At 37.5% G+C, this 26,476-nt stretch overlaps 2 protein-coding genes and 1 long non-coding RNA gene across 6 annotated transcripts in view; 1 reads left to right on the top strand and 2 right to left on the bottom strand.

Moving 5' to 3' along the window:
- LOC129120758 (uncharacterized) overlaps nt 1-25,033 on the bottom strand; it is a 35,049-nt gene extending 10,016 nt beyond the window's left edge. Inside the window, exons 1-4 of one of the 4 annotated variants that reach the window (XR_008534328.2) lie at nt 24,067-25,033; nt 10,622-10,756; nt 7,667-7,829; nt 1,099-6,769 (exon numbers count right to left, since the gene is read on the bottom strand). Coding sequence is in view for 2 of the 4 variants with exons in the window: in XM_077177640.1 (XP_077033755.1) it covers nt 7,673-7,829; nt 10,622-10,756; nt 23,582-23,946 (657 nt within the window). In the remaining 2 variants the exon portion in view is untranslated. The other 3 variants (XM_077177639.1, XM_077177640.1, XR_013182140.1) reach the window with 3 other exon arrangements.
- Nucleotides 25,034-25,763: 730 nt separating this feature from the next.
- On the bottom strand, nt 25,764-26,291 carry LOC143693980 (uncharacterized). Its single transcript, XR_013182141.1, has 2 exons — nt 26,193-26,291; nt 25,764-25,979 (listed from the first exon to the last, which is right to left on the bottom strand). It is a non-coding gene; the product is annotated as an uncharacterized LOC143693980 (long non-coding RNA).
- The window catches only part of PCDH7 (protocadherin 7), a 267,309-nt gene continuing 267,103 nt past the window's right edge, over nt 26,271-26,476 (top strand). Inside the window, exon 1 of the mRNA XM_077177634.1 lies at nt 26,271-26,447. The gene's annotated coding sequence lies outside the window, so the exon portion shown is untranslated. The remainder of the gene's footprint in view (nt 26,448-26,476) is intronic.

The raw sequence follows: 26,476 nt of genomic DNA, 5'->3' as shown, positions 1-26,476 counted from the left end.
TACTCCATGCACTATGGGCAAAGAAGCCTCTCCTGACTCCTGGTATCTACAGTTCCATCTGTCCCAACAAATGAAAGAGGAATGCTGTTTAAGCGCTAGACTTCGGTACATCTACACCTGTTTATTTGATAACTCTTTCCATAGCTATGCTTTAGATTGCTCCAAATACCTCTTTTTAAGACAAGATCTGCACAGGGGAGACAGCTTTCTTCATGAGCAAATCTCAAAAGTGTATGCAGATAAAACTTGATCAGATTTCCACCAGTTTTCCCTCCCTCAAATATGGTCCTCACAGACTTGTCACACAGTCGCTCATCACAAATCCACATCACACCTCAAAACTTCCAATAACAGGATCCTCTGAGTTTCTTCAAATAAATTGATACTCTAGGGAGCTGTAAGATAGCTTTCACATTAGTTCTGGCATTTTAATCTGGGTGAAGATGGGGGAAATCCACCTGCCACATGACATGTAAATTAAAGATGATCTCACAGGGACTTCAAGGTCTGGATAAAAGACAAAATTGAGCACTATGTAGTGCTCAGGTAAAGCACTTTGGATCAGGTAAAGATATGCAAGACTGGCTATCTCTAACCCATGTGGAAATGAGCTTTTCTCTTGACCGCAGAAACTCTCAGTTCTCAGAAGCTCTCATTCCTTGACTGTTTTTTACATAGTACTGAGGGCATAGTCTCAAGTTACTGTCCATTCACTGGCAATTACTATCTGTCTTCCCTCTGTTCCTTTGTCTATTAAAATCTTACGAAAAATATCATTAGTACAGCACTTCCCTGAGAAAACAATTTGGTGAATGTGCAGATCCATAAATATAAGCCATAATTTAAAAAAGTAGGCATTTACATCATTTTGGGATTTTTAGACACTGTTTATCATATGCTTCTTCAAATGCAGTAACAGATGACTGTAACAACTTCTAGTGCTATTGTGAAGGCAGACCTCTCTTTTATAAGCTGAACACTCCAGTCGTCTTCCCACTCATTACATCCTACATGTTGTCAATCTTAGTTTCAAGAACTGTCAATCAGAAATGCAGTGGATGATATGTGCAGCATTTTTTAACAACACGAAGGTGGGCATTTCTTTGATTTTCCTTTATTCTCTTGATTGCAAAGTGCAGTATGTGTCTTGAATACAAGCAAACACAAAAGTACATAGAAAACAGTATTTTGAAAAATGAAAACAGAACTTTGGTACAGTAACCCTTACAGCTAATCAAAGCCTTATTGTTAGTCCTGATTATTTTATACAGTGGTTCTAGATATCATAATTACCTCTTTAGGCTTAAGGTTATTGATTTAGTAAGAGCAATTATGAAGCATTAAAAAAAGAAGGAAAATAAATGTCACAATAATTTGATGAAGCACATTGTAACTTTTACGGTTCTATTAGTATAAATGATCAAGATGCCAGGAGAAGGAGAAAGAAAAGGAGAAAAAAAGAAGGAAAGGGTGGCACAAGACTGGAATTAAAGGCAGTATTAAATGTGTGATTTACTCAATAGGCAAATTTTTATGTTTTAATACTAATACAATTACTGTTGCTATCCTTGGAGATGTACAGATGTCTCATATAACAATGTAAACTACAATAAAAATGCTGTTCTTATATAATTCACCTATGGAATTTTTGGGCAAGTTTTTGTTAACTCTTTGAGGGAATACATTTTTGACAACTCTTTCAAAAAAATCTCAAGAGATTTACCTGCTGCCATTGGTATCAGAAAATGGCAATTTCACATATGCTTATCAAGTCTCTGGTGTCATGCACTTTAAATAACTTGCCAGGCTTGCTGAGCTGGTGTGTCTCAAAAGCATTAAGACTGACCAGTTGGTGATCTATTACGGTGTTATAAAATTGATACTGATATTATTTCAGCAGTAGTATATACAGAACAAAAAATCTTCAGTAGAGAATAAATGAAAAAAAATGCATGCTCCATTCTGATGTTAAAAAATATTTTCTTCCTGTCTTCCCCAGAAGCTTAACTTTTTTCAGTGATGATTCATGATGATTCAGTGGGTATTTCAGCAACATCACAAATTTCCAATTCAGACCTGAACGACTTCATGAATTTTGTGGGGTGATCAAGAAGTTAAGTACTGATGGTAGTATTACAGCTTTAAAAAATACATACTTACACAGCTTGAAATAGCAAAAGCTTTCATGTCTGACAAATGTTGCTCATAATGAAAATATTTAGATATTCCTAACTACAGACATCATCAGATGTTGCTAAAATTACCAATGTTGCACCATACTGAAGGCAAAATGAATGATTGTCAGTTACTTCTGTGTTCCAAAAAGCCTTATCACCTCTAGCTTCTCATCTTTTTAAAACTCCTTTCTGGGTCTCCAAAAGTACTGATTTTCTATAATGGGGCATTATAATTTCTCTTCCAATCCTTGACCCACAGGATACCAGCAGAACTGACTAGTTTTCAATTTGTCTGACTGTTGTTTCCTGCAAGGACTCTTTGGACTATAATCTATTTTATGGCTAATTCTTAGGTTTAATTTGCTATCTCCTGGCATATGACAAAATGAAGGCAGTCTTCCAAACTCCTCACCCTATTAAGGGGTAAAGGAAGTTAAGTACACAGAGAATGCAGATATGATACAGATGAGCTTTCACACACCAGATTTACATTTTTGGACTTCTTCAGCATTCTTATCCACAATTTGCTTTTTAAGGTTTCACTGTTTTATTTCCAGTAAGAAGCAGATACCGGTTCCCTGTCTAGGGAATGGTAGTTGGAAATATTCCCTGATTATGCATACCTCTGTGTCACCATTCTCTGCATGTCACATACAGAGAATATGGCCAATTCTAGTACAGCTTCAGAATAGAATGAAAATTATAGCTCATGTGACCAGAGTCACAAAGCATAAAGTATTAAAACATACTAAAATATGGACTGAACCTAATTTATGAAAAACAGTTCAGAGGCTTGTACCTTTTTCCATACCTGTTCTGAAGTGTTCCTGACCTTACTTAACCTTGTCTTACTTTTGAGAGCTTCTTACAGATTTTTTAAAGAGGCCCTATGTAAGAGTGAGAATTTTTAGTTCTGTGAGATGCCTATGCATTGCAGTAAGGAAGACTTAAAAGAATAAAAGAGTATGCAAAATTAAGTGGATGTTGCACATTCTTTAACTCCTTCTCATTCTAGAAGGCAAAGATGTAAGTTGAAAGGGATCATCATCTGCCTGGAGTTGGTACTTAAAAAAGTATGAGTGAGACTTGAATTTGTTGTTGGTAGTTGTAAGTAATAACCCTCACAATTCCAGGCCCAGTGTGGAGCAGAGCTGATTAAGTCTTCCTAGAACCATACACATACCCCTGGAGTGCTTGAATAGGAGGAATTCTTGTTTCCATTTACTGAGTTGTGGCCCGAACTAGCACTAAATTAATAGAAAAATTAAAATTCCTCTAATAAATGTAAATAGAATAGCTAGAAATATATTTAAAAGTACTCCAGAGTGGGGTTTTTTTCCACGAAAGAGAAACATAAATTGCATTTTAAATTTTCACTCCATAAAAAAAGGAATGGAAAAAAAAAGTAGGACTCTTGGAGGAGAAAGAATAACTCTTAACTATCTGTCCAAATCCAATTGCAATATACTATGATTCTTCTTGACCCCTGAATTGCTTCCTGTTTGTATTTCCTTTAAGAACACAGTTGTACAGAAACTGAGTAAATACACTGAGAGACAACAAGGTTTTTTTTTTTCATTTAAAAAAATCAGTGGAAAAATATCTACTGATAAATTTATTAAATCGTGCAGGTGACAACAAATTCAGCAGTTCCATAAAAATTTCATATTTATGTAATAATCTGTTAGTACAGACGATTTTGAATCTTTACCAAATCATTCAGCACAGTGTAGATTGTGAAAAGGAGATCTTACAGATCTTACAGATTTAGACTGTATGCCTTTCTGCACATTTTTCCCTCTGACAAAAGCACCAAGTAAAAGAAGGTTCTCCCAAATACTAAAATAAGCTGTAGGAAAAAAATTGGCAAAATGATGAAACCCATACATGCCAGATGGCAGTGTTTCCATGTTCCAGTACAAGGGTGTTATAATTCCATTCTTGACTGCAGTTCTTTACATAAAAGTCACCAAAAATAGAATGTATTGCAAAACCATACTCAACCATGAGTATGAGTTTTAGGAGTCCCAGTACATAAAAGGAAATGACTGCTACATCACAATTTTTAAAAATATCTAACACCTCTTTAAAGTAAAAGTTAAACACAGGCTGCACAAAAAAAAAATATCTCTCTAAAGATATCTAACAAAAAAACCCACTTAGTACAACTGAGTTTGAGCTTGCAGTCTTTTTTTGAGATGTTTGCTATTTTTTTCAATCAGAGCATTCTTATCTCTTGAGACAGCCTAGTGAGCAGAACAAAATTTTCCTTTTTAAATAGTGGCTAGTTGTCCTGTTTCACACAGCAAATTACATGGAAATCCAGAAAAGGGTTCAATAACCAAGAGATAATAAAACCTATATCTCAGGCCTATACTTTCTATAAAGGCTATTAAGCCATGTATGCAGGTATTTCCTGACCTAAACAAGAGCATGCAATTTCTGTAGCATAGCAGACAAAACATTTTGCATGTGTGTGAATTTTGAGATCATTACATACCAGAGTTACACTGAACTAAAAAGCAAATTTGAAAAGAGGGCAGTTTGGAAGTTCAGCAGTAGGGCTCTTTCCTGCCTGTTCTCCTGGCCAAAGCTTTTTCTCCCTTTTAGACAGTGTAACAGAGATTTGGTAATCCAAAATAAGAGTTTCTCCATTATGAACTAATGCTAATAGAGACACTCTGAAGTGTTCTTTTGTATGTAGGAGCTTAATTTCAGCTTTAAAGTTCACTTTGGTTGCCCAATATGAATCTGACCATGAATACTTTATTCCAATGTTTGAAAATTCATATTCTAGTGCTGGCCATATTCTTTCAACAGTGTTTTAAGAAAATAGAGTTTCAAGTAACAGGACTTTTCAAAACACCGAAATTATTCAAATTTGTTACAGGCATACAATTTCTTATAGTTAAAAAACTTTAAAAAGAAAGGTTTATGGTTTACAGTTGAAAGTTCCCAAAAGTTAGTTTATTTTTCTTTTCTGTCTAATCTCTACAAAATGAATGAGGAAAACATTTCTGTTTTATAAATACAAATACAGAATTTTGGATAAGGGGAAGGCAAAGAGGGAAATACAATTTTCTAATATCTGTTTAAAGCTAGACAAAAGCAGGATTTGGGGATAAAAACTTTTAAAAAAATTAATTTTGAAGTTTAAAATACAGTAAAGATAATGGAAATAGTCACTTTGAAATTTATTTTGCACAGGAAGTGTGGTCTTTGAAAATAAGGTTGTCTTCTGGAAAAAATAATTCACAGTAGAATTAAACTGTCATTTAGTTTTTCTGTGTTATATCAGAGTTGCATTGAAAATTGAAAAGTAAAGTATTTTTGAGCACAAAAAGCTGAGTAAATACATGAGACATGGAAGACATTGACACCAAAATATCTTCAGAAATGAGAAGGCACACCAAAAAAAATAGCTAGCTATGGTATGCATGTCTTTGTGCAGGGATCTTTGCAGAGTTAACTCAAGATATGAGGATGGTGTTTCAGGATATGTCTCCTCAGGACATCACTGCCATACAGATACAGTTGACAAGCTACATTGATCTAAGTCACCTTTGCATGCTGTCAAACAACTTAGCACTCCATTTCACTTCACTCTGCAGTTCATTGACAGTTCACACCGCTTGCATGTCAGTTTGCTCCTGGGCTCTCTTTTGAACTGTCACAGCTAATTTTCTCTCAGGGAACCTTCAGGTGGGGATAATTTACTCCAAAGTAAACCTATAGGCAGTATGAATAAGACTGCAACAGGTCTGTGTGCACATCTGCACCGCCACAGTCACACACACGCCTGCATGGCACACACGGAGCCCTCCACTGCAAGGCCAGACCTCTGCTGCTCAACAGGTCTCACATCATACTGCCAGCCATACAGCACACACATTTGGTACAATTTGATAAAATTACCACTTGGGGAATAAACAGGGTCTCAGCTTTCCTCAGGCACCCTAAGACCTCTGGGCATGGATGGTGGGTCACAGCAATGTAGATCCTCAGCCATCCCAGAAACAATGCAGGTACCATTGGGGAGGTGCTTTGTCCAGAGCAGGAACCCTCCTGCTAGTTGTTCTATTGCACTGAATACATTAATGTTTAGAATATCCACTCCTGTGCCTGAAGCAATACAGCTGGGTTTACAGAGGAAGACAGAGGGCTTGCTGCATTCTGGCCTGCTCCATGCTATGCACAAACACTGGTAGTTCCTCAAAACTAATATGTAAATTTAAAGGTGTAGAAGTTCAATATTCATCCAGAACATACTCCCAGTGCAGATGCACTTGTTGGTGGATTGTTTAATTTTTCTCCATTCAGAACAAAAAAACTTCACGCTGTCTGTGTCATAGATATATTATTGTATAATATTTTATTAAAACATATCTCAAAGTTATTTACAAAGGAAGCTACTATCTTCCAAATACCAACACTACCATAAGAAAACCCTATTGAGTGCATGATGAGTTTTTCATTCTCTAACTTGTTTTCCTATTCACAGCATAGGAAGCTGAAGGATGCAGAGTGCAGAGTCTGAATACACAGTTTATTCATGGAAAAAATCAGGGTGTATTTTTAATATCCAGGGTCCACTGAAAATAAAGGTACATGATAATATGTTAAAGACATAATGATAAGACTAAATGAAGATTCTGCAACTATTTCTATGTATGAGTACTTATCTCTTAAATTATATCTTCTATTATTGTTTTATATTTACTTTTAGCTAACACATAGCAAACTTGTTACCAATGTCCTCACTCAAATAGATATACCTGAACTAAACCCTCATTTTTATAGTACAGGTTGTATTTTTCATAGGAATAAGATAGTATCAGGCTCCACAACACTATTTAAATTAGTGAATTACTGTTACTTCCATTTTTGTTCAATACTTTTTCATATGAAAATGACCACTACCTGAAACTAGTTACAAAACTAAAATACTGCCAAAATGTTTGTAAAATAATTTTAATTCTTAATATACTATTTATCTCCTTTCCCTAGTTATAGGAAAACTTTACAATGCTTAGATGGTAAAAACAGATGAGGGGAGGAGTACAAATCAATAGGTTTTTCTGCTAACAGGACTGAAGCCTATTCTAGCGTGGCAGGTTTTCTGTTTCCTTGTGGGGGGGGAGGAAAACAAACAACAAAAAAAAACCCAATTAAATGAGAAATAATGGTGAGGATGCAAAAAGAAAAATGTTTTAAAAATGAGGTTTCAGTCTTCATGGCTTTGGCACAATGCTGACTTTCTCCCAACATTTCTACAGAAGTGTGGGGAGGCAGAATTCTCAGCACTGCTTCTAGGACATACACTTTCTTTTGCCAACTGCACTAGGGCTCAGCAGCACCCACACACAGCCAACACACGGTCAGTGTTTAAAATTTACTCTAAAAAGATCCTAAATTCAATTCAATTCAATTCACTAAATTGAAGGAAAAATCAGTGTTCACATCTCAAAGAAGATTCCACTCAAACCTACCTCAATTTAAATCATTGGCTCAGCAAATTCAGACATTTCCATTATCTTTAGAACATTAAGCCACTCCTTCCAGCAATGCTTGAAAGAGACATTTCTTCTTCCTTTCTTTCTTCCTTTGAAATGAGTTTCTTTCACCATAAGAAGCATGCTGGAAAATTGTGAACTGCAAAGAATTATTAAGATAAGTTAGTGAAAGAGGTGGGAATAGAAATCAGGAACTCTAGGCCTTATTCATGTGCCTTGAAGCTAAAAGAGAATTACATAATATGCATTTTCCTATATCAGACACCCACTATTATACATTACAGAAAAGTATGCCTTTAAGAAATTTTTATGGTAATCCTTTTTCTTTGATTGGCAATGCCAAGACATCAGCATCTTTTAAAAAATGAAATAAGAAACTAGTCTATATTCCATGCATCCTAGTGTTTCAATCTATATAAAGAATTCACTAAGTTTATTATACCATCTACTTGATTTGAAGGGGGAGGAATTAATGAAATGACAAAATCTAGTAAGGCATGTCTCAAAAACTTAATGATTAAATTACTTGTTCTGTCACTGCAATGATAACATTTGAAAAAGCCTCTACTGAGATAGGAGAACAGATTTCTTATCACAGAAATCTATCTGTGGGGAAAGTAAATTATTTGCTCTAATCTATATTCAATATATTCTTTCTCAGCTAGAAAAATAAAGTCCATCTATAAAAGAATCCTTTAAAAACAAAAGGCATCCAGAAAGACAGTCATTCCCAAAGTAGTAGCTGCTTCTGGTCATTTGGGCTAAATTAATCCTCAGAAGAATTTAACACTACTCTGAAAAGATTAGAGAGCATTTTATACATACATACATATATATATATATATATAAAATACTTATACAGCAATGATTTGGATGTTCTTTCTTGCTTTGTCATTATTAGGGTCATTTGTAAGGCCTTTGGTCCTATGATGGAAAAGGAGGGAGTTTTCTACTGCTGTCTGTTGATGAATGAGGAATAGAATTGAAGTCCACAGGAGAACAAGCTTATTCCCACTCCTCTTTGGTGAGCAAGAGGAATTGAAGCTTGGAAAAAAGTCAGTCTGCATTAGCTTTCCCTGGGAAGCCCTCCAGGACTCATCAGAACAGCGTGCAAACTCCCAATGGCATGGAAAGAAAGAAAAGGTTCTGTTCTGTGGTTAGGGCTCAAAGGTCATGTGATTGACCCCAAAAATTTTGTGAGGAAATGATACAGATGTGATTATAGAAAGATATCTTGCAATAAAAGAGCACTGTGTTAAACTAGCAGAAGGCAGCAACAGAAAACCTCATTATGGCAGTTAAAATCCACTCTGACATGTCCTAAAGACTTCAGAAGGTAACCTAAAGGTGCACTGGTTTGAAACTCTGTTTCAAACATGAATAGTGTCTCACAGTTACTACACTGCAAAAAGATAAAGCAGCATATTCAAATTCAGTACTTAAAGGACAGTGATTCCAGTGGATTAAGAACGCTGTTTGGTAGATAGCTTTGCAAAGCACACAGAAAGAATATGTCTACATTTGTATTTGTTGCCAATTCTGGACAGAAATATAGTAAGATTACTACTGCAGCCATGGGGGGAGCGTATTTTTTATAAACATATATCCTTACTATATGATTTTTGCAGAGAATTACAGAAATACTTTCTGCATTAAAATCTGATTTATAAGAGAGCACAGTTTCTAGAAAGAGCCTAATAAATTTGCTTTTGCTACTTGGTTTTAGCAGCAAGTCAGCTTCTGTAACATTTTCTTCAGTGTTCACTGTAACTTGACTTAAAATTCATTGGTATTTCTACATTGCTAGAAAAGATTTAGTTAATAATCCATTTCTTTAGCCTTTCTGAAAAAAAAAAAAAAAAAGCTTTATGTAAACCTTTTTAAAATTTTAAAATTAACTGAGGCTAGTAGAAAACTGCCCCAAGTACCAGTTTAATAGATGTAAGATAGTAGAAAAAGTTGATATCTAGCTTCAACTGCTCATTAAAAGAATGAAGTATATTGTGTTGTTCTTGAGGGAAGTTTATTAGTTTCTGTTCTGCTCTCTGCTTCACTGGTGATGTGACACATATCTCCAGACTTATTGGCTGGGAACCGATGATTTAGAAAACTCATGGGGTGGTAAGTGCTCTTATAAACAACTAGTTAATTTGCTCCTGGGAAACTTTTTCATGCCCAGTTGTCAAAGCTTTGCAAGGCTTATAGAAAACTAGGTTTAATCAGTGAAAGAAAAAATTAATCTGAAATTAAAATTTAAGTTCTCTTCCTGAAACTAAAATACTTCACATAAAACACAGAGGACCAATAATTTTGAATCTGAATGATCACTCATTCTGTACTGCAAGCTGAATACTGATGCCCTTGTAAACTGCTTACACCATGTGAAGACCTCATCAATAATGCACTACCAAGAGTCCTAGTCACCTAAAAATGTAACTCAGCTCTCCTGAACAACACAATGTGCCAACACCAGCTACAACTAGCATTAGGAAAATGAGTTATATGGGAAGGGATGTTGACTCGTTTAACCTATTTTACTGTGAGCAGAGAGACAAATCACTGGTACCAAGCTTTCCTGGACACTGTGTTGTCATCTTCTCCACCATTTCTCTTTTTGCACACTGCTGTACTTGACTATCTTCTTTCCTTCAGTTTGCTGCTACTAGCAATGCCACACTGGGCACAGAGCCTCACTTAATACATTAATTGGACTGCACTCTCTTCTGTGCTTTACCTTTAATACTGGCACATCTCTCTAGAGAGCAACCCTGCTCATTGGGAAACACTGAACTGCAGGGATAAAGTGCAATTGCTGTTTTACAGCACATAAACCAGTGGCTGATGCATTCCTCTGGAGCATTCCCCATATAACAAACTGGATTCTTTTATGCAATGATGGTATTTGTCTCTGGCTTATATCTCATTACGTACCTGCATTTGAATGAACATTGCAAGTTAACAGGACCAGAGAAGGCATTTAATTTTTCTAGGCCTTTTAAATGGAGGTTGAATTTAGATGTCCTTGCAAAGGCCAAGTAGGGCTCCATGAAATTTCTTTCAGATAACCTGATAGAAAAATATGATTAAAAGCTTTTGATTTTGAAATTCAAACACAAATACTATAGTAAAATACAGTTATTGAATTTCCTTCATAATTTTTCTTTAGGATGATTTTTCTTCAAAAATTTGCCTGATTATGGGTCTTTCTAAAATAGAAGCTGGAGTTCTTTGCAATGCTTAATTCTTTATTTGCCTACCAACTACAGCAGTGAGCAGCCCAAATCTGATCCATATTTGATGCTTTCCATTAGTGTATGTGAGAGGCATAGTCTTGCAAAGTTTTCCTTATTTTTCCTACCACTGCCTCCACACACAGTAACCTTCACACTGAATGAGAATAGCTGGATACAGCTTCCTGCATGGCTTCTCAATTGCTGGCAATTTAGTTGGCCAGATGGGGTTTCTATGGAGAAACGTGAAGGCTAAGTGTGCCCCTGCAGAGCTCTTGGCTCCTGCTGACTCAGCAAGTTAAGGACACAATCAAATAGTACAACTTCCACCTCTTTTCTCCCCTTCTTTATAACCCCTTCTATTTTTCCTTCTTCCACTCATCCAGGACTGTGTCTGTACTACTATTTCAGGTGACACTTTTTTTCCCCAATTAGGATCTGCAGTATCTTGCAATTAAGGCAGTCTTTACCAGACTCACTCTAAGTTCCTACAGGGAAACTGTGAAGTCATAGAGACTACAGAGAGGCATGAAGCTTTAGCAGACACACAAAGCAGCAGCTGTGTGTGTAGATAATATGAAATGGTAGGACCGAGCTCTTCAGCCAGGAATGGAGGATAGTGCAGTGTCTGCATATTGTCTCTGTATGAGTATCAGAATGAGGCATCAGTTGGTTTCTGCTTTACTGAGACTAGGAAGGCATTAAGAGCAGGAGCAGCAGCTGAGATATAATTTTTTTTTTTCCAGAGAAGCCTTAAAATAGACTAAGTGAGGGCACATATTGAGGGAAATGAGATTTAAGCTGCATTATAAATGGAAATGTCTTCAAATGGCATAATTTTGAAAATGTGCTGAGGCACCAGTCCTTTTAAAAGTCATGGGAACATAGTCATTAACCACACTAAAGTAGAGGAAAGTCCCATAATACAAGCTTACATTTGCAACTGATTGACTTTAGAATGCCTTAAATTGGCACATAAATATTTTTATGAAGGAGAGACAGCTCTGGGAAACAAAACACTGAAGAAAGCCAGCCAGTAAAACCAAACACCTTATCAAGAACAGGCTACCAGCAAGTGAAATTTTGGCCAAACACCTTATCAAGAACAGGCTACCAGCAAGTGAAATTTTGGCCACAATATACTTGTACATCAAATAGGAGAGTTTGGCTCTCTGACATTCTTCTTTAAAATGGAAATATGCCTTCAGTTTTATAAAGATATGTTCTTTTCTTCAAAGTTATATCTCAAGGTCCAAAAAAACAGCCACAGGATGGGAATATTTTTGTCTCTGCCCAGATTTAGTGACGATTCATTAAAAGAAATATTTCTGTTGTAGTTATAAGGCACAAGCTGAATATTTAGAAGTTTTCTTTTTTCCCTTTATGGACAGCAAAATATGATTTTTAAAATAGTATTTCATGATTGATTAGTCCTCACTTTGGCCCAGAGTTCTTTTTATTTTTTTGAATTAGCAAGTCAAAGTGACAGGAGCCTTGAATGATTATGATGAGAGCACATGTGTAGTGAGAAAACACTACTACATGGGCTGTTCTCTGTCTCAGACCTTAAATTTCCAGCATGAATGATGTTTGCATTCTTCTGTACTCATTTAGTTGGCATCTAATCCTTTTTTATTAAAACCAAAATTATTTTCTAAAAGCTATTCCTGCTTTTGAAGTACATAAAAGAGGAATAAAAATCAACATAAATTATTTACTACGATTCTTTCTATTGATGAATCTGAGAAAATTGACCATATTCTGTGTATTGTTGATAACTACTTCTGACATCCTATTGTCAACTCTTGTGTTCTATGAAATTTTACAACAGCAGCTATTGGTCAAATATTTTCTTGCTATAATCAAGTGACCATACATATATGTAGAAATATATTAAAATATAGACATACAAGCATATATATATATATATATGTTATGCAGGAATCTCTGAAATGGGGTCTAGGTAAATTAAATTTTCTGCTATGACTTTCTTCCATTTCCATCAAGTGGAAGTCAAGAGAAATAGTTTATTTCCATTCAGAAGCTTACTGAGCTATTTCATCAAAGTGCTTTCTGTCCTACCAGACATGTACAGCATAGTGGACATGAGGCTTTCTGGAAGTTGAAAGGGTGGAAGTTTTGCTGTAACCTAATACACTATTTAATTGAACATATGACTTTAAATTAGTTTTCTAAACTGCTAATATGTTTTATGTTATATATTCAGTTGAGAAAACCAGAGATATCTCTGGGTGAAGGGAACTTATTCCTGTCTTTTCTTTCACAGAAAAGTTTACAGAACAATGTTTAGTTATTGTATCTATGTTGCCTGTCTGGACCTGACCCCTTCCTTTCGTGGAATACATTTCATATCTGAACCTTCTTTCTTTCAAGTCTTTCCACTAAATTACATTCCATCTGTGAAGCCTACAAAGCCTTAATCATGCCTTCTAACAAATGTTATCACACTTATATAGCAAAAGATGCCCAGAGAGAATCATAGAACATTTGGGAACTTCAACCATCTGTGCATCTCCCACTTATGCTTATTCAAGAGTTTTTACCCACACCCCAGTTCCCTCTTCTCCAAAGTGTTGCATACCTAAGTACATTTCCTGTAGAGACAGGGACCTGTGCTGTCCTCTCTCTGCAATAGAAATTACTATATGCCACAAAATTATATTAGAAGGATATTTTTAGGGTCAAAAAATTAACTGTTCATTTCACAGTTAGAAAATTATGAAATTAAGCTATAGGTGTAATCATAGTTCCTGTACAACTACTGGTACTTGTGAAGTCTGATATAGTCTTTCATTAGAGCCATATTTTTTCTCCTCAAGATCCCTACTTGCTGCCTTGTACAGAACTGACCTTCTCTGATGTAAAATCAAGGCAAAATCCAGGGTTTCATTGTGTCTGAATGTTTTGTTTTAAAGCTGGAGACTGAGATTCACTTCCAGATAGAATTCCCCCATGATGTCACAGAACAAAACATTTTGATTGTGATTTCACCATATCTGAGATCTTACCTGAAATCATGAGAATGTTTCACTGAAGAATGAACATTTCCAGACACTTATGTCACTGAGAGTTTGGCTTGGATATGTAAAAGTATGTAATTCTCAACACTCCTCAAAGATACGGATCTTAAAGACTCAAATTAGATATACTCAATCTATGGATATTTTTTACCTCAGTCTCTGTAGTACCTTCACATTTTAATACTGGAATCATGGTACACCACAGTATAATATAATTTTCCACAAATTAAATAAAGCTTTTACATTTTTTAAACAATACAGTGATATACACCATAAAAATTACCATTTAATAATTCTGTGTGCTGGATGCTGTTCTAACAGTGGGCAATAAGGTCATGGGACAAATACTGAACATGAACAAAAACTTTCTTAGTAAATCCAACCTTATGTATTTCTTCTGTGTAATTAAATAAAAATAAGGATTATTTTATTTAATTATTTTCTTTCTTTATTTGAATTTTTTCATTTGCTCTTTCTTTCTTTCTTTCTTTCTTTCTTTCTTTCTTTCTTTCTTTCTTTCTTTCTTTCTTTCTTATCTTTCCCTTCCTTCCTTCCTTCCTTCCTTCCTTCCTTCCTTCCTTCCTTCCTTCCTTCCTTCCTTCCTTCCTTCCTTCCTTCCTTCCTTCCTTCCTTCCTTCCTTCCCTTTTTTTTCTTTTTTATTTTAATTTTATTCCAAATTGAAATTCAGTCTAGAAAGTATACATAAACATGCCATTAGATTGTAATCACTGCATTAAGGGTATGCTGAAAGTATTCTGATATTTTCTGACTTCTGAGGGCTACATTGACTACATTATTCATATTTGGCAATATTAATATTGTTCTTTATATTAATTTTTGGGGTTTTACTTTTTTTTTTTCTAGGTTATTTATCAGCCAAAACTGAAATTAAAGAAACCTGAAAAAACAACAAAATTAAGTCTTATGTTTCCTTATTGATACTTAGGTGGTTGGTCATTAGCAAAAGCCTTTGCAAATTGAACTAAATATATACAATGCTACCATTGTTTAGAGACAGAATGAATGTGATAATTTTATAGCAAATTTCATAGCTGTTTTTGACATCACTGATACCTGGAACAGTCAATAGCACTTCATCTTTTTCTCTCTATTCAGATCTAACTTTCATCCCTCTGCGTTCAAACATGGAAGCTTCCTGCTACCATTGTTATGTCCCAGAAGAGGCCACATAATACCAGAGTATTGTAGTTTCTGGACAAAGAGATGAGATTGTCAATAGAATATTAGTTAAGCACATGTTGGGCTACATAAAATGTGAATAAAATATTTGAGGAGCTTATTCCCTAAAAATGTCAAGTCCTTACCACTCTTATGTAAATACAATACTTTAGTGCATTGCAATTTCAACAAATTTGGATGGATTGATTTTTATATTCAGACAAAAAACTCCAAAAAGCTAGCTTCTTAAAAGCTCAATTTCATAGTGGAATGTATAAAAATACTGAAAATATTTAAATAAGATTGCCTATAAATTTCATCATGGGTAAATCTAGCTTCATTATCAGATATCATTGAATCAGGCTGACTTTTTTCAAAAATTTAAATATAGATGTGGACTTGTAAAGAAGTTATATGCTAAAACTCAGTAAAGTAATAAGCAAGCAAAAAAAGGGATATATTATTTGAAGTGCCATGAAGTCATAATAGTTATCATTCTTACTTATAACTTTCAGAGGAATAATAATACCAAGTTAAGTTAATAACTTCTTCCAAGAATGACACAAGATAAAAACTTAAAAAGTTTTCTTATCAATACTTTGTGTTCATAAACTTTTTGAAACTGCAGTAAATTAAATATATCCTCCTTAAGTTGCACTATGAGTCATGCAGTGCCCCTTGAAAAAAAATAGACATTTAGTACAAAAATGCTAAAATTATTTTAAAAGAAAAACAAAAGTTAATAAATAAATCTCCAATAACTTAAGAAGTAGCTGTGTTGATGCATTAAAATTGGAACTCTATCAACTTTCTGAAATCTGTTTTTTCTCATTTCTCCCTTATAAATTTTTAATTGTATTTGTTCACAAAATTTAAAACAAACCTAAACATTTCTTATCTTCACCTCTCTATTATTGTATTTCTAATCCATTTATACTGATCTATCTCTCCAAACTTCTCTAAGGTATTTGATACAAGACTCTTCATAGAATGTTGTTCATCAAGAACTTTATATATATATATATATATATATATATAAATATACACTTTCTCTATATTCAGCTTGATAACACTTGGCAACTGGTAGAATCACCTGTCATTTGGATTGACTATTGACATTCTGGGTGGCTCTGGTCTTGTAAGTGCAAAATCTATGTTTTCAGAGTCTTTTTACCTTTTTTTTTTTTTAATCTAGCTGTATATTATTCCACTCTGTGAAAGTGCAAAGTTCCTTCTGGTCAGGTATGGTCAGTATGGTTCCTATACTCTGGAATGATCTACTTATCTTCACTTTCATTGCCATTCTTCTAATATAAAGCATTCAGACATTCAAAATAATGAATTTTCAGAAGATAATTTAGGTCACATACGGGTAATGCATGAACAAGACAGAAAATAAGACATGCAGTGGCAAAATAGGCAAATATGTTCAGAGTTACACCTTTTACTTTTTAATAAAATGTCAAATATAAACCTTTAGACCTTATTCAAAAATTGCATAGAAAGCATTGGCTCCACTTTTGCAGAATGTGCAATAAACACAAAGATAAATAAAATTATAAATATTTACCTAGAGATACCCAAATAAATTGTGTACATTGTTTCAGGTCCCAGTAAGGATTGTGATGTTGAAATGAGCAAAGTGATCAATGCAAGCAAAGTCATAGAACAAAAATTACCACATCTGAAATAAAATTATTTCAAAGACTACAAAATAGTATAAGCCAGTAGTCCAGATAACCTTCACTGCAGAATTCTGAAGAAATTAATGCATATGTCTGAAGAGACTAGAACAAGAATTTTTAGTAAAGGTATCAGTTTCGACAGGGAAAGAGAAGAGAGGAAATAAATAATGTTTCAATAAGATTTTTTTATGGGTTTAGAATGCAAAGTTTCAAAATCAGTTTTTGAAGCTAAGAATAAGTAATTGAACAGAATCATTTAGGTTGGAAAAGACCTCTGAGATCATCAAGTCCAGCCTTTGACTGATCATCACCTTTTCAACTAGACCATGGCTCTAAATGTCACATCCAGCTATTTCTTGAACAGCTCCATGAAGGGTGACTCCACCAGGTTCCTGGGCAGTCCATTCCAGTGTTTAACAGCCCTTTCTGATGCCCAGCCTCAGCCTCTACTGGCACAGCTTGAGTGTATGTCCTCTTGTCCTGTTGTGGCTGCCTGGGAGAAGAGGCTGAGCCCACCTAGCTAAAACCTTCCTTCAGGCAACTGTAGAGAGCAAGAAGGTCCCCCTGAGCCCCCATTTCTGCAGGCTAAACAACCCTCCTGTGCTCTCTCAGCCACTCCTCACAGGACTTACCCTCCAAACCCTTCCCCAGCTCTACTGCCCCCTCCAGAACTTCTCCAGCCCCTCAATGTCTTTCTTGTACTGAAGGTCCCAGAACTGGACACAGTGCCTGAGGTCTGCCCTAACCAGTGACAAGCACAGGGGGACAATCACTTCCCTGGTCTGCTGGTGACACTATTCTTCTAAAAGTACACAAGTATAGAGAACAGAAGTAAAAACCAAACTTAACATCCAAACATATTCGAGAGAAGATACTACCATATATCAATGTCTCTGTATCTTTAATAATGTATCTTCTATTCCAGGCATGAAATCTCACATATCTGGACTTCAAAACAGCTTTTGACACACTCTGATACGAAAATAATTACTTAAGACAGAGAAGATAAAGAATGGACCAATCAGGAGAGGACGACAGGTTGTGTTAGGTGTTTGCATGATTAGATGGAAGCTTTTAAGGGGTTCTTTATGGAGTGTCCTGCCATAGAGCTTCCTGATATTTAAGTTAAAAACTAGATCATAAAACCTCAGAACATGCTGCTGAAATTTGCTGGTAAAGCAAGCCTGAGAACCATCAAAATGATAAAAACAAACAAGAAGAATCAGATGACTTGATGACTTCTATAATAGAAATGCAATTACATTTAATAGTACAAACAGCAATGTAAATAGATTTTCATCTATAAACTGTGAGTTTATCAGCTGAAAATGACAGAGAAAAGAAAGATGCAGCCAATCTACAAAAGAAGGACTACTAGTCATCAAAACATGATGTAGCTATGAAAAATGCTAATACAGATTATTAATAATATAATAATATTATTAATATTATAATAATATTATTAATATAATAATATAATAATAATATTTCTGGGTTAAATAAAGAGATGTTTAACATTACCACATGAGGTAGAGTACATCTTTATGATGAAAATCATAAGTCATTTGTGTCCTCCATATTAAAAAAGGATTCACTGAAAACATCATTTAAAATGGAGTGGAGGGAGGTGAAGGGGAAGTTCGTCTGCATAATCTCAGGAATGCAGAATTTAGATCATGAAAGGAAATTTAAAAATCTTGTATTATTTAGCAGAAAAAAACCTAACCCTAAGATGAGAGAAATTCACTCTGTAAACACATGAATGGGTAAAAAGAGCCTGCAGATGTTTATAATGTACTGAACTTTAAGATAAAGTATCAACATAAGAATTTTACATGTATATACAAACACATATTTTAAAGATATGCTTTTCATGCAACATGAGTTCTTGCACTAATGGAGGATAGGACTCAGTGCCCAAGAATGACAATTTTTTATGAGTCATAAAGATGATCTCTGGGGTCAGTGTTTTAATGGCATTTATTTTGATTCAAATGCACATAATTTTCTTCTTCACTCATCTGCTTAAGATCTACATGAATGCTTTAAACATCATTCACTCACAAGGTGCCTAATGCAAAGCTTATTTAGTCAAAGTGCTTCCATTGACTTCTGTGTGCTTTGTATTAGGTTCTATACCCTTTCCCATAGCCAGCTGCTGCAGGCTGCAGTTTTATCACAGTATTAGACTGCTTTTCTCTTTTCCCCATGATCTTAAGAGGGAAAGAAAAAGGTATACTTTGGCTTGCCCTGTCTGTTCTTTAATGTGCTTAGATTGCAGTTATTTCCTGCTGAGCCCTGAATGAGTTTTAGTTTGTTCAAGAGCAACTTTTTAATCATCTCACAGAATGAATGAACTAGAAGATATGTCAGGTTTCTATCAGAAGATGAAAAACATAGAAACTTATCAGTACCTCTCTTCCTCTAGATATATTTTAGGTCATAAAAACCCACTCTGTACAGTACTTATTACTCTTATAAAGGACACTAAAAATGTAATTATGCAAAGGATGATCACCGAGAAACTTTGCAAAACACCTAAAGCAGACGTAAAAGTATGGCTGTGTCTGCATGGCAGAAAGTGCAAGTGAGACAGCAGGATTGATCAGATGATGATCAGATGATTTCAATGTCAGACTATGTAATCTTCCTCACAGAAGGGTGACTACAACCCCTTAATTCCTATTTTGGAGAGTTCAGATAGCAGTGCAAAACATTTTAGAAGCAAAGCTGATCAGGTATGTAGCAGTGCTTAGCAGCCAAAATATATTTGGCTACTCCTATTGGTTCTAAAAGGATCCTGGTTTAGGGTGATAGAACCAGGGTCTTCTTCAGCTTCTAATTGCTATTTTGGCTAAATACCAAAGCTGCTCACTAGACCTGTACAATATAGACATGGATATACAAGTTTATGTTTTCATGTACTTCAGGGAAAGGCACAAGGAACTCCACTTCTTCATACTTTCTCTTGCTCACCAAAAACAGTTGATGGTAGCAGGTGAATAGCCCTTACTTCTTTTCAGTGAACAGTCATGTCTCTGACAGGGTCAAACAGTGAATTAAGGGAAAACTTTTTCTGCTTCTCCACTGTATAGCTGAATAAGGCTTATAGCAACATGACCTCTAAGGATTCTAATGATGCACTTTTCATATGAAAAGAAATGACAAGCCTAACATTATAAAATACCCAGTAAAGTAGTTTTAAACATTGCAGAACAAAGCCAAATAGCCTGTCCAACAGGCAATCAACAGCTTGATCCCATTCTAAATTATTTTCCTTGCCACCATATTTATTTCCCTAATATAGAACAACTGTGTTCTATACCCTAGTTGTTCTGTACAACTACTACTCTTCTTTTTTCTGCCAGAGAGCAGTTATTGTTTTGAAAAAGCAGACAGAAACATTAAAGCTCCCAGCTAAGTGAGTACATGTGTAGATTTACAAATTTAATTTTAGATGTAATCAATAACATATATTGGCATTAACTTACAGAAAGGAATAGAGCTGCACAGCATTCAGTTATCGATAACAGTACTTGAATTATAATATCAAAGATTCTTCTTCAGAACTTCTCAGAGTTGCCCTCTTGCTTAAGTATTTTATCTTCTGCTCAACAGGCAGCTGACAACACAGCACAATCATGAAGACATACCAGATATTCTATGATCTCCTGAATTATATTAAAAATAAATCAAAACTGCACAGGATGCACTAAGAAAGAACATTAGGCAAAAGATATGCTCTCATGATTTTCATTCAAAAATGGAAGAAAATTTTCATTTACAGAAAAAGAATTTGTAGCATCCAAAAAAAAAAAAAAACCAACAGTAGAAAATGTAGGACATAGAACTGAAAAATCACATTAGGTCAAGAAGTCCTCAAGAGTACATTGAGGTGAAATGATTTTACAAAGTCTGTGTACTCAGTTTGGTATATAAAGGATAGCTGGCTGAAGTAAGTGAGAGCACGTGCTTAAAAACATCTGTATTTCAATATATCTGTAACAGTTTAGTATATTTTAGTGCTATCCATCAAATTTCATGACATAAGATTTTCTTTGTCTGTGTAGTTGTCTGGAATACAAACCTGTTTTAAAGGCTTCAGAAAGAGTTCTTTGACTCTCCAGCAATCCATCAAATAAAGCAGAAATTATTGTCACATATTTAAAGACAAATCTTGATGTGAACCCAGAATATAGTAAAATAACATAAAGAAATGCACAATTATGGTCTAATGAACCTAATCTGGAAAGAGTAAATTTTTTTAGTGGTTTGCCTGGGTGACTGCACAGGTCATTGCACTTCTTTTTATCTCCTAGGGATAATTTACAAAGCACTTTGAGACCTTCAGTGTGCTCACTACTGATAGCCACCTTGGAAACACTATTTATATTAAAAAAGTACCTAAATTATTTCCCAGAGTAACTGTACTGTTCTCTGCTAATAACCCTACATACATACCAATTGTACACATTTAATATTTTCTGTGACAATGAACGTATTTTTCTTTCTTTGGCGGTGCTACCTGGTTCTCATACATTTCATTTAAATAAAGTCCAGTTTAATTATCTCTTCTAAATGTCTCATTGTATCTCTTTATGAAGAAAATGTACTAATGACTCATCATTTTCCTCTATTTTTATAGGAATTCATGAAAGCTCACCTTAATTTTTTTATAATTTTCTTTGCATTTAGAGAACATGAACAATAGTTTAATTTAAAAATAAATCTATAAAATAGTGGAGCTGGGTGCAGAACTCATTTATATCCCTGAAAATCCAGGGAAGTTAGCACTTGCATGTGAAAGAAATTTAACAAAAATATGCCTCCCCTCATTAAAGTTCACATGAGTTTTTAAAGACCTTTCACTAACTTTTCTTTCTGATTTTAAGCATATTCTGTCTGTTATTTCTACATTATTATGAGTGGTTAGATATTTTTCTAAACATCTGGGAAAAAAACCCGGTCTGTAAATGGCCTTCCATGACAAATTCTAGAAAAAGAAAGAAAAAGAAAGAAAGAAAAGGAAGAAAATAAAGAGAAAGAAAGAAAGAAAGAAAGAAAGAAAGAAAGAAAGAAAGAAAGAAAGAAAGAAAGAAAGAAAGAAAGAGAAAGAAAGAAAGAAAGAAAGAAAGAAAGAAAGAAAGAAAGAAAGAAAGAAAGAAAGAAAGAAAGAAAGAAAGAAAAGAAAGAGAAAATGAAAAAGAAAATCTCAATGCTAATAATTGTGATTTTTGAGGAATATATACACACTGTAAAAATCTTACTAAACAGAATCACTATCTCTTTGGCTAAATATCAATTTTCATCATTCTTCATAAATGTGAGAACTCAGAAATGCTGATGGAATCATGCGTATGCAAGAACCTTTCACTTTGAACAGACTTCAGTTTGAGTTTAAGAATAAACGATTATAATCATGCGAGATTTAACCACTGTTATCCAACACAGATTAATTCTGCTCTGTCAGTAACTTTTATGGTGCATAATCTAGCTCAAAATTCTCAAAGAGAGTAAAAGAGAGAGGATTTAAACAAAGTAACTGGTTTCATGCTTAGCTAGCATTCAGTTAAATAAGCACAGATGTGGGGTTTATCTGCTTAAAAGTAAATCTGTGGTTTTCTTATTTAAACTCTTACGTTTTAACATCCATCAGAAAGGCTGCTGCTGCAATGAATAATTTAATCACTGCTGCCTATTACATGTTACTACACTGCGAGCATATTTGCAGAGCTGTGAAAGGCACTGGCCAAGTGTCAGCACTCCCTGTAACTCAGCCGCCCTCCCAGCACATTCACTGCGAGCAACTCTGGGAGCTCCGAGGCGGCCGGAGGGCACTTGCGGTAGGGAAGGGAGTGAAGAGGTCACAACAGAATTGCACCAGATCAGCAAGACACTTTGGAGAGATGAAAGGTCACCGCGGGCTCCGTGCTGCTCTGGTGTCATTTCAGCTGCTTGTCCCTTGGTGGAGTTCTTGAGTTAGTTTCGCCTTTCCGTCAAATGGCTTTAACTGCTTCATGTGGGGGTTCTGTCCTTGTTTTTACCCTGCTTTTGAATTTTCTGTCATGTTTACTGTATTTAATCTTTTCCATGTATTATTATGAATACGTTACTTTCAAGGCAATATGATTTTTTTCCCCTCCTGAAGCTTCTTTTTCATTTGTGAGTGAAAATAGTAATATGCAGTGTGTATTTGTTAATGTACGGAGTGGTGTGGATATGTAAATAATCTGTCTCTCTTTAACCAGAGACTGATTCCGACTGCAGATTCCAGAAGTAATTTTCCAGTGCGAGCCACTGACATTCCCAAACTGTGAAAACCAAATTGTCGTGGGCTGAAAGCGCCAACTGCGGACGCGAGTCCGGCTGCCGGCGGCAGAAGCTGGGCTCAGCCAACACAAGAAGATAAACCAGCCATTAATTATATCTGCATATTTTAACGATGACCCCTGTCTTTCCAATCAACAACTACAACAACGACAACAAAGCCCCGGTGCAGAGCATCGGGAGCTTGGGGGATGCACAGAGCCGGGGAAGCTCCCAGGCTGCTTTAGGATTTCCCCACGTACAGCAGGCTGCGATTGTCAGCAAGACGGATTCCTTCCCACACGCAAGATGCCACTTCGGTGGCCTTATCAGATGTTCCCTTTAAGGACACAAGCTCCTATTTCCCCTCTGTATATCACCAGCATCTCGGGCTATTTTATTTATTACAGACGATTACATTTGTGATCCCTCTTCCCACTTGATCTCACCAGATCAGGAGGACAAATGCCGTGTCGTGTCTGAGCGCGTGTGGGCGTCTGTGTGCATCGGAGCGGGGGGGCAGCCGGCAGGGGGGACTCACACTGCGCAACAGATTTGCCCGAGAGGGACCAACCTCCCCCGCCTGGAACAGCCGCGCTTGCTCCTGCCGACACCCGGGAGGCCGAGGGTGCGCGGGACCGGCGGTCTGCGGGGCCGGGGAGGCGGAGAGAGGAGGGTGCGGGGGGAATTCTGCTCTCTGCCGTCTCGAACGAGTGGGATGCGGGGGGGCGCGGGGGACACACGGGCAGCACAGCCCCGTGCTCCCCCCGGCAGCCGGGGCACGTGGAGCGGGAGCAGCGCGGCCATCCACCATGCAGCGCACGTCGGGCCCATTTCCCACGCCGGCCGCCTGCCCTGGGGGAGGAGGGGAGGAGGGGAGGAGAGGAGGAGGGGAGGGAGGAAGGGAGAATGATAGGAAAGGGGGGGCCGTTACCTCTGCTCCGAAAGAGGAACCAATCCACTGTGAAGGACGCAGCACTCCCGAGCAGGAAAGACATTGCACATTCAGAGAGAGATTGCATGTGAAGACACTGCAAAAGAGAAGGAAAGGAGGGGGGGACTGGGGGGCGCAGACCGCGTGTGAAAGGCATAGTGTGTGTAAGAGAGGCCAGCGAGGGTAGGAAAGGAAGGGGGAGCAATTGCACATGGCAAGAGAAAGAAATCACTCATTCGCTTGAAAGAGGCGCTCGCAAGGAGACCGTAGTAGAAACAACGGGGAAGGAGACGCAGGCAAGAAGGCGAGCGTCCATGCCGTGCAACAGCCTGGAATCCGATTAAAGTTTATGGCGGGGAGGTTAAAAACGCTCTCATCCCGCCCCTTCCCTGGCGAACACATTAAGTTTCCTGGCTGCGTTTAAAAACACAAAGGGACGGGAACAGCGGGACCTGCGGTTCGCAGTTGTATTTCCAGCGCAGGGAGCCAGTGTAATGCAGTATGCTGGTATTCCTACGTACTGGCATGTCTGGATCTTACACTGTGAGCAAAATTTCCTCCTCGCGGAGCTCCAGAACAGCGAGGGGGAATTTTGACAAATTCAAGTTGCTTGGCAAATATAATAGGGATTTGGTACTAATCCTACTTAACCCGCTGCGAAGATGCTGCGCTCCCGAACCCCCCTCCTCCGTCCGGGACTGCGGCGGTGAGCACTGAGCCTGCGCCGAGCTGGGCTTTCTCGCTGATGCTGCAGATAGAAAGCCGAGTGTCTCCAGCACCGGCGGGGGAGGGTTTTCGTGTTCTGGCAAGGCAGAGCGGCCGGGGCCGGTGCCAGGGCCGGAGGAGGCTCCGGAGGAGCAGCCCTGCAGCCCTCCGGAGAAGGGAGCAGTCCCTCCCACCCTAGCGCCGACTCCATGCGGCGCGGCTCTGCCCCTCTGTGTCTCTGGACTCCTCAAGGAAAGAGGTGGCAACCTTCCCTCCCTCCTACAATCACTCACCGCCCCAAATGACAAAGACACGCTGTGACCGCTGCTTTGAACCACCTCAACATATCCGGCCGCTTTTCGCTTAAATATATCATCGCGATGAAAGAGACATTTCGCTACATTGGTCTGCATGCGTTTTTATTCAAAAGAGCCATTTGTACCGAGGAATGCACACACAAACACATACAGAACGCGCACGTACAGAACTTGCTTTCCCACATGTGTTCACAGAGGGAGAAGGAGCAGCTGGATTCCTGCCTTCCCCTGGCTGCGCGCACGCACACAGGCGCACACACATGTACCCGCACACACACACATGTACCCGCACACACACATGTACCCGCACACACACACATGTACCCGCACACACACATGTACACGCACACACACATGTACCCGCACACACACATGTACCCGCACACACACATGTACACGCACACACACATGTACACGCACACACACATGTACCCGCACACACCCGCACACACACACCCGCACACGCTCATTCTCTCCCCTCTGGCTGCCCCGAGCTCGGCTGCCCCCGGAGTCTCCCTGTTTTCCCTCCGGGCTCCAAGCAGAGAGGACAAGTAAGGAACCAGGCATCCCCAAGGGTAGGGCGGGAGCACACAAAAGCCATACGAGATTAAATGGCTCAAAGTCAAAAGGAGACGCGAACTAGAGACGTCAGAATAAGCAAAGTTGAGCCGGAGAGCTTTACCATTAAAGTTTATTTCCCACTTACCCAGGTAGGTGACGCTACATTTTAGCAATCATCGAAGCAGCAAGTCTGTGTTCGGAAATAAATCTGATACTTCTTACATGTGTTTCTTCCACTAACCCTCTCGCTCCCTTCCTGATAATATTCTCCGAGGGTTTTTTTTTTTGTTGTTGTTTTTTTTTTTTTCTCCTAGGATACCCACAAACATGCTGAAAAGACACATTCAAAACACGGTAATAGGAAGAACACAATCACAAAGACCGAGAGGCTGAAACAGCACTGGGAAACAGGACGAAAGTCTGAGATCTAAGGCAGTCCCCCTTCCTCCCTGGAGTTTTATGCAGTTACAGTGACTGCAGCTATTTCACAAAAGCACCGACACAACAGGGGAAGGTGGGAATCTGCAAAACGAGTTTCCTTACCAGCTTGATTCCGCAAAATGCAGAATAGAAGCAAAGAAAGGCGAACAAACATTTGCTTTAAAAATCGTTGCTCGATTCACAGTCTATAGCGGACGTGGGGAGGGAAAGGGTAGGAGAAAATCACTACAGATCACGGGTTTGAGAAAGCCACAGAAGCAACACTCGGGCGTGAAATGAGGATCGGTTTTGAGGACTGAACTGGTGTTTTGTGATGAGCAGCTATCCCACTTGCAGCACTAGCAGCAGAGACAGAGGGTAAGACTGAGCTTTCTGGAGTGCAGCGC

Source organism: Agelaius phoeniceus, chromosome 4, assembly GCF_051311805.1.
Source record: "Agelaius phoeniceus isolate bAgePho1 chromosome 4, bAgePho1.hap1, whole genome shotgun sequence".
Classification (NCBI taxonomy): Eukaryota; Metazoa; Chordata; class Aves; order Passeriformes; family Icteridae; genus Agelaius; species Agelaius phoeniceus.
This window is presented reverse-complemented; position numbering and strand designations above follow the sequence as displayed.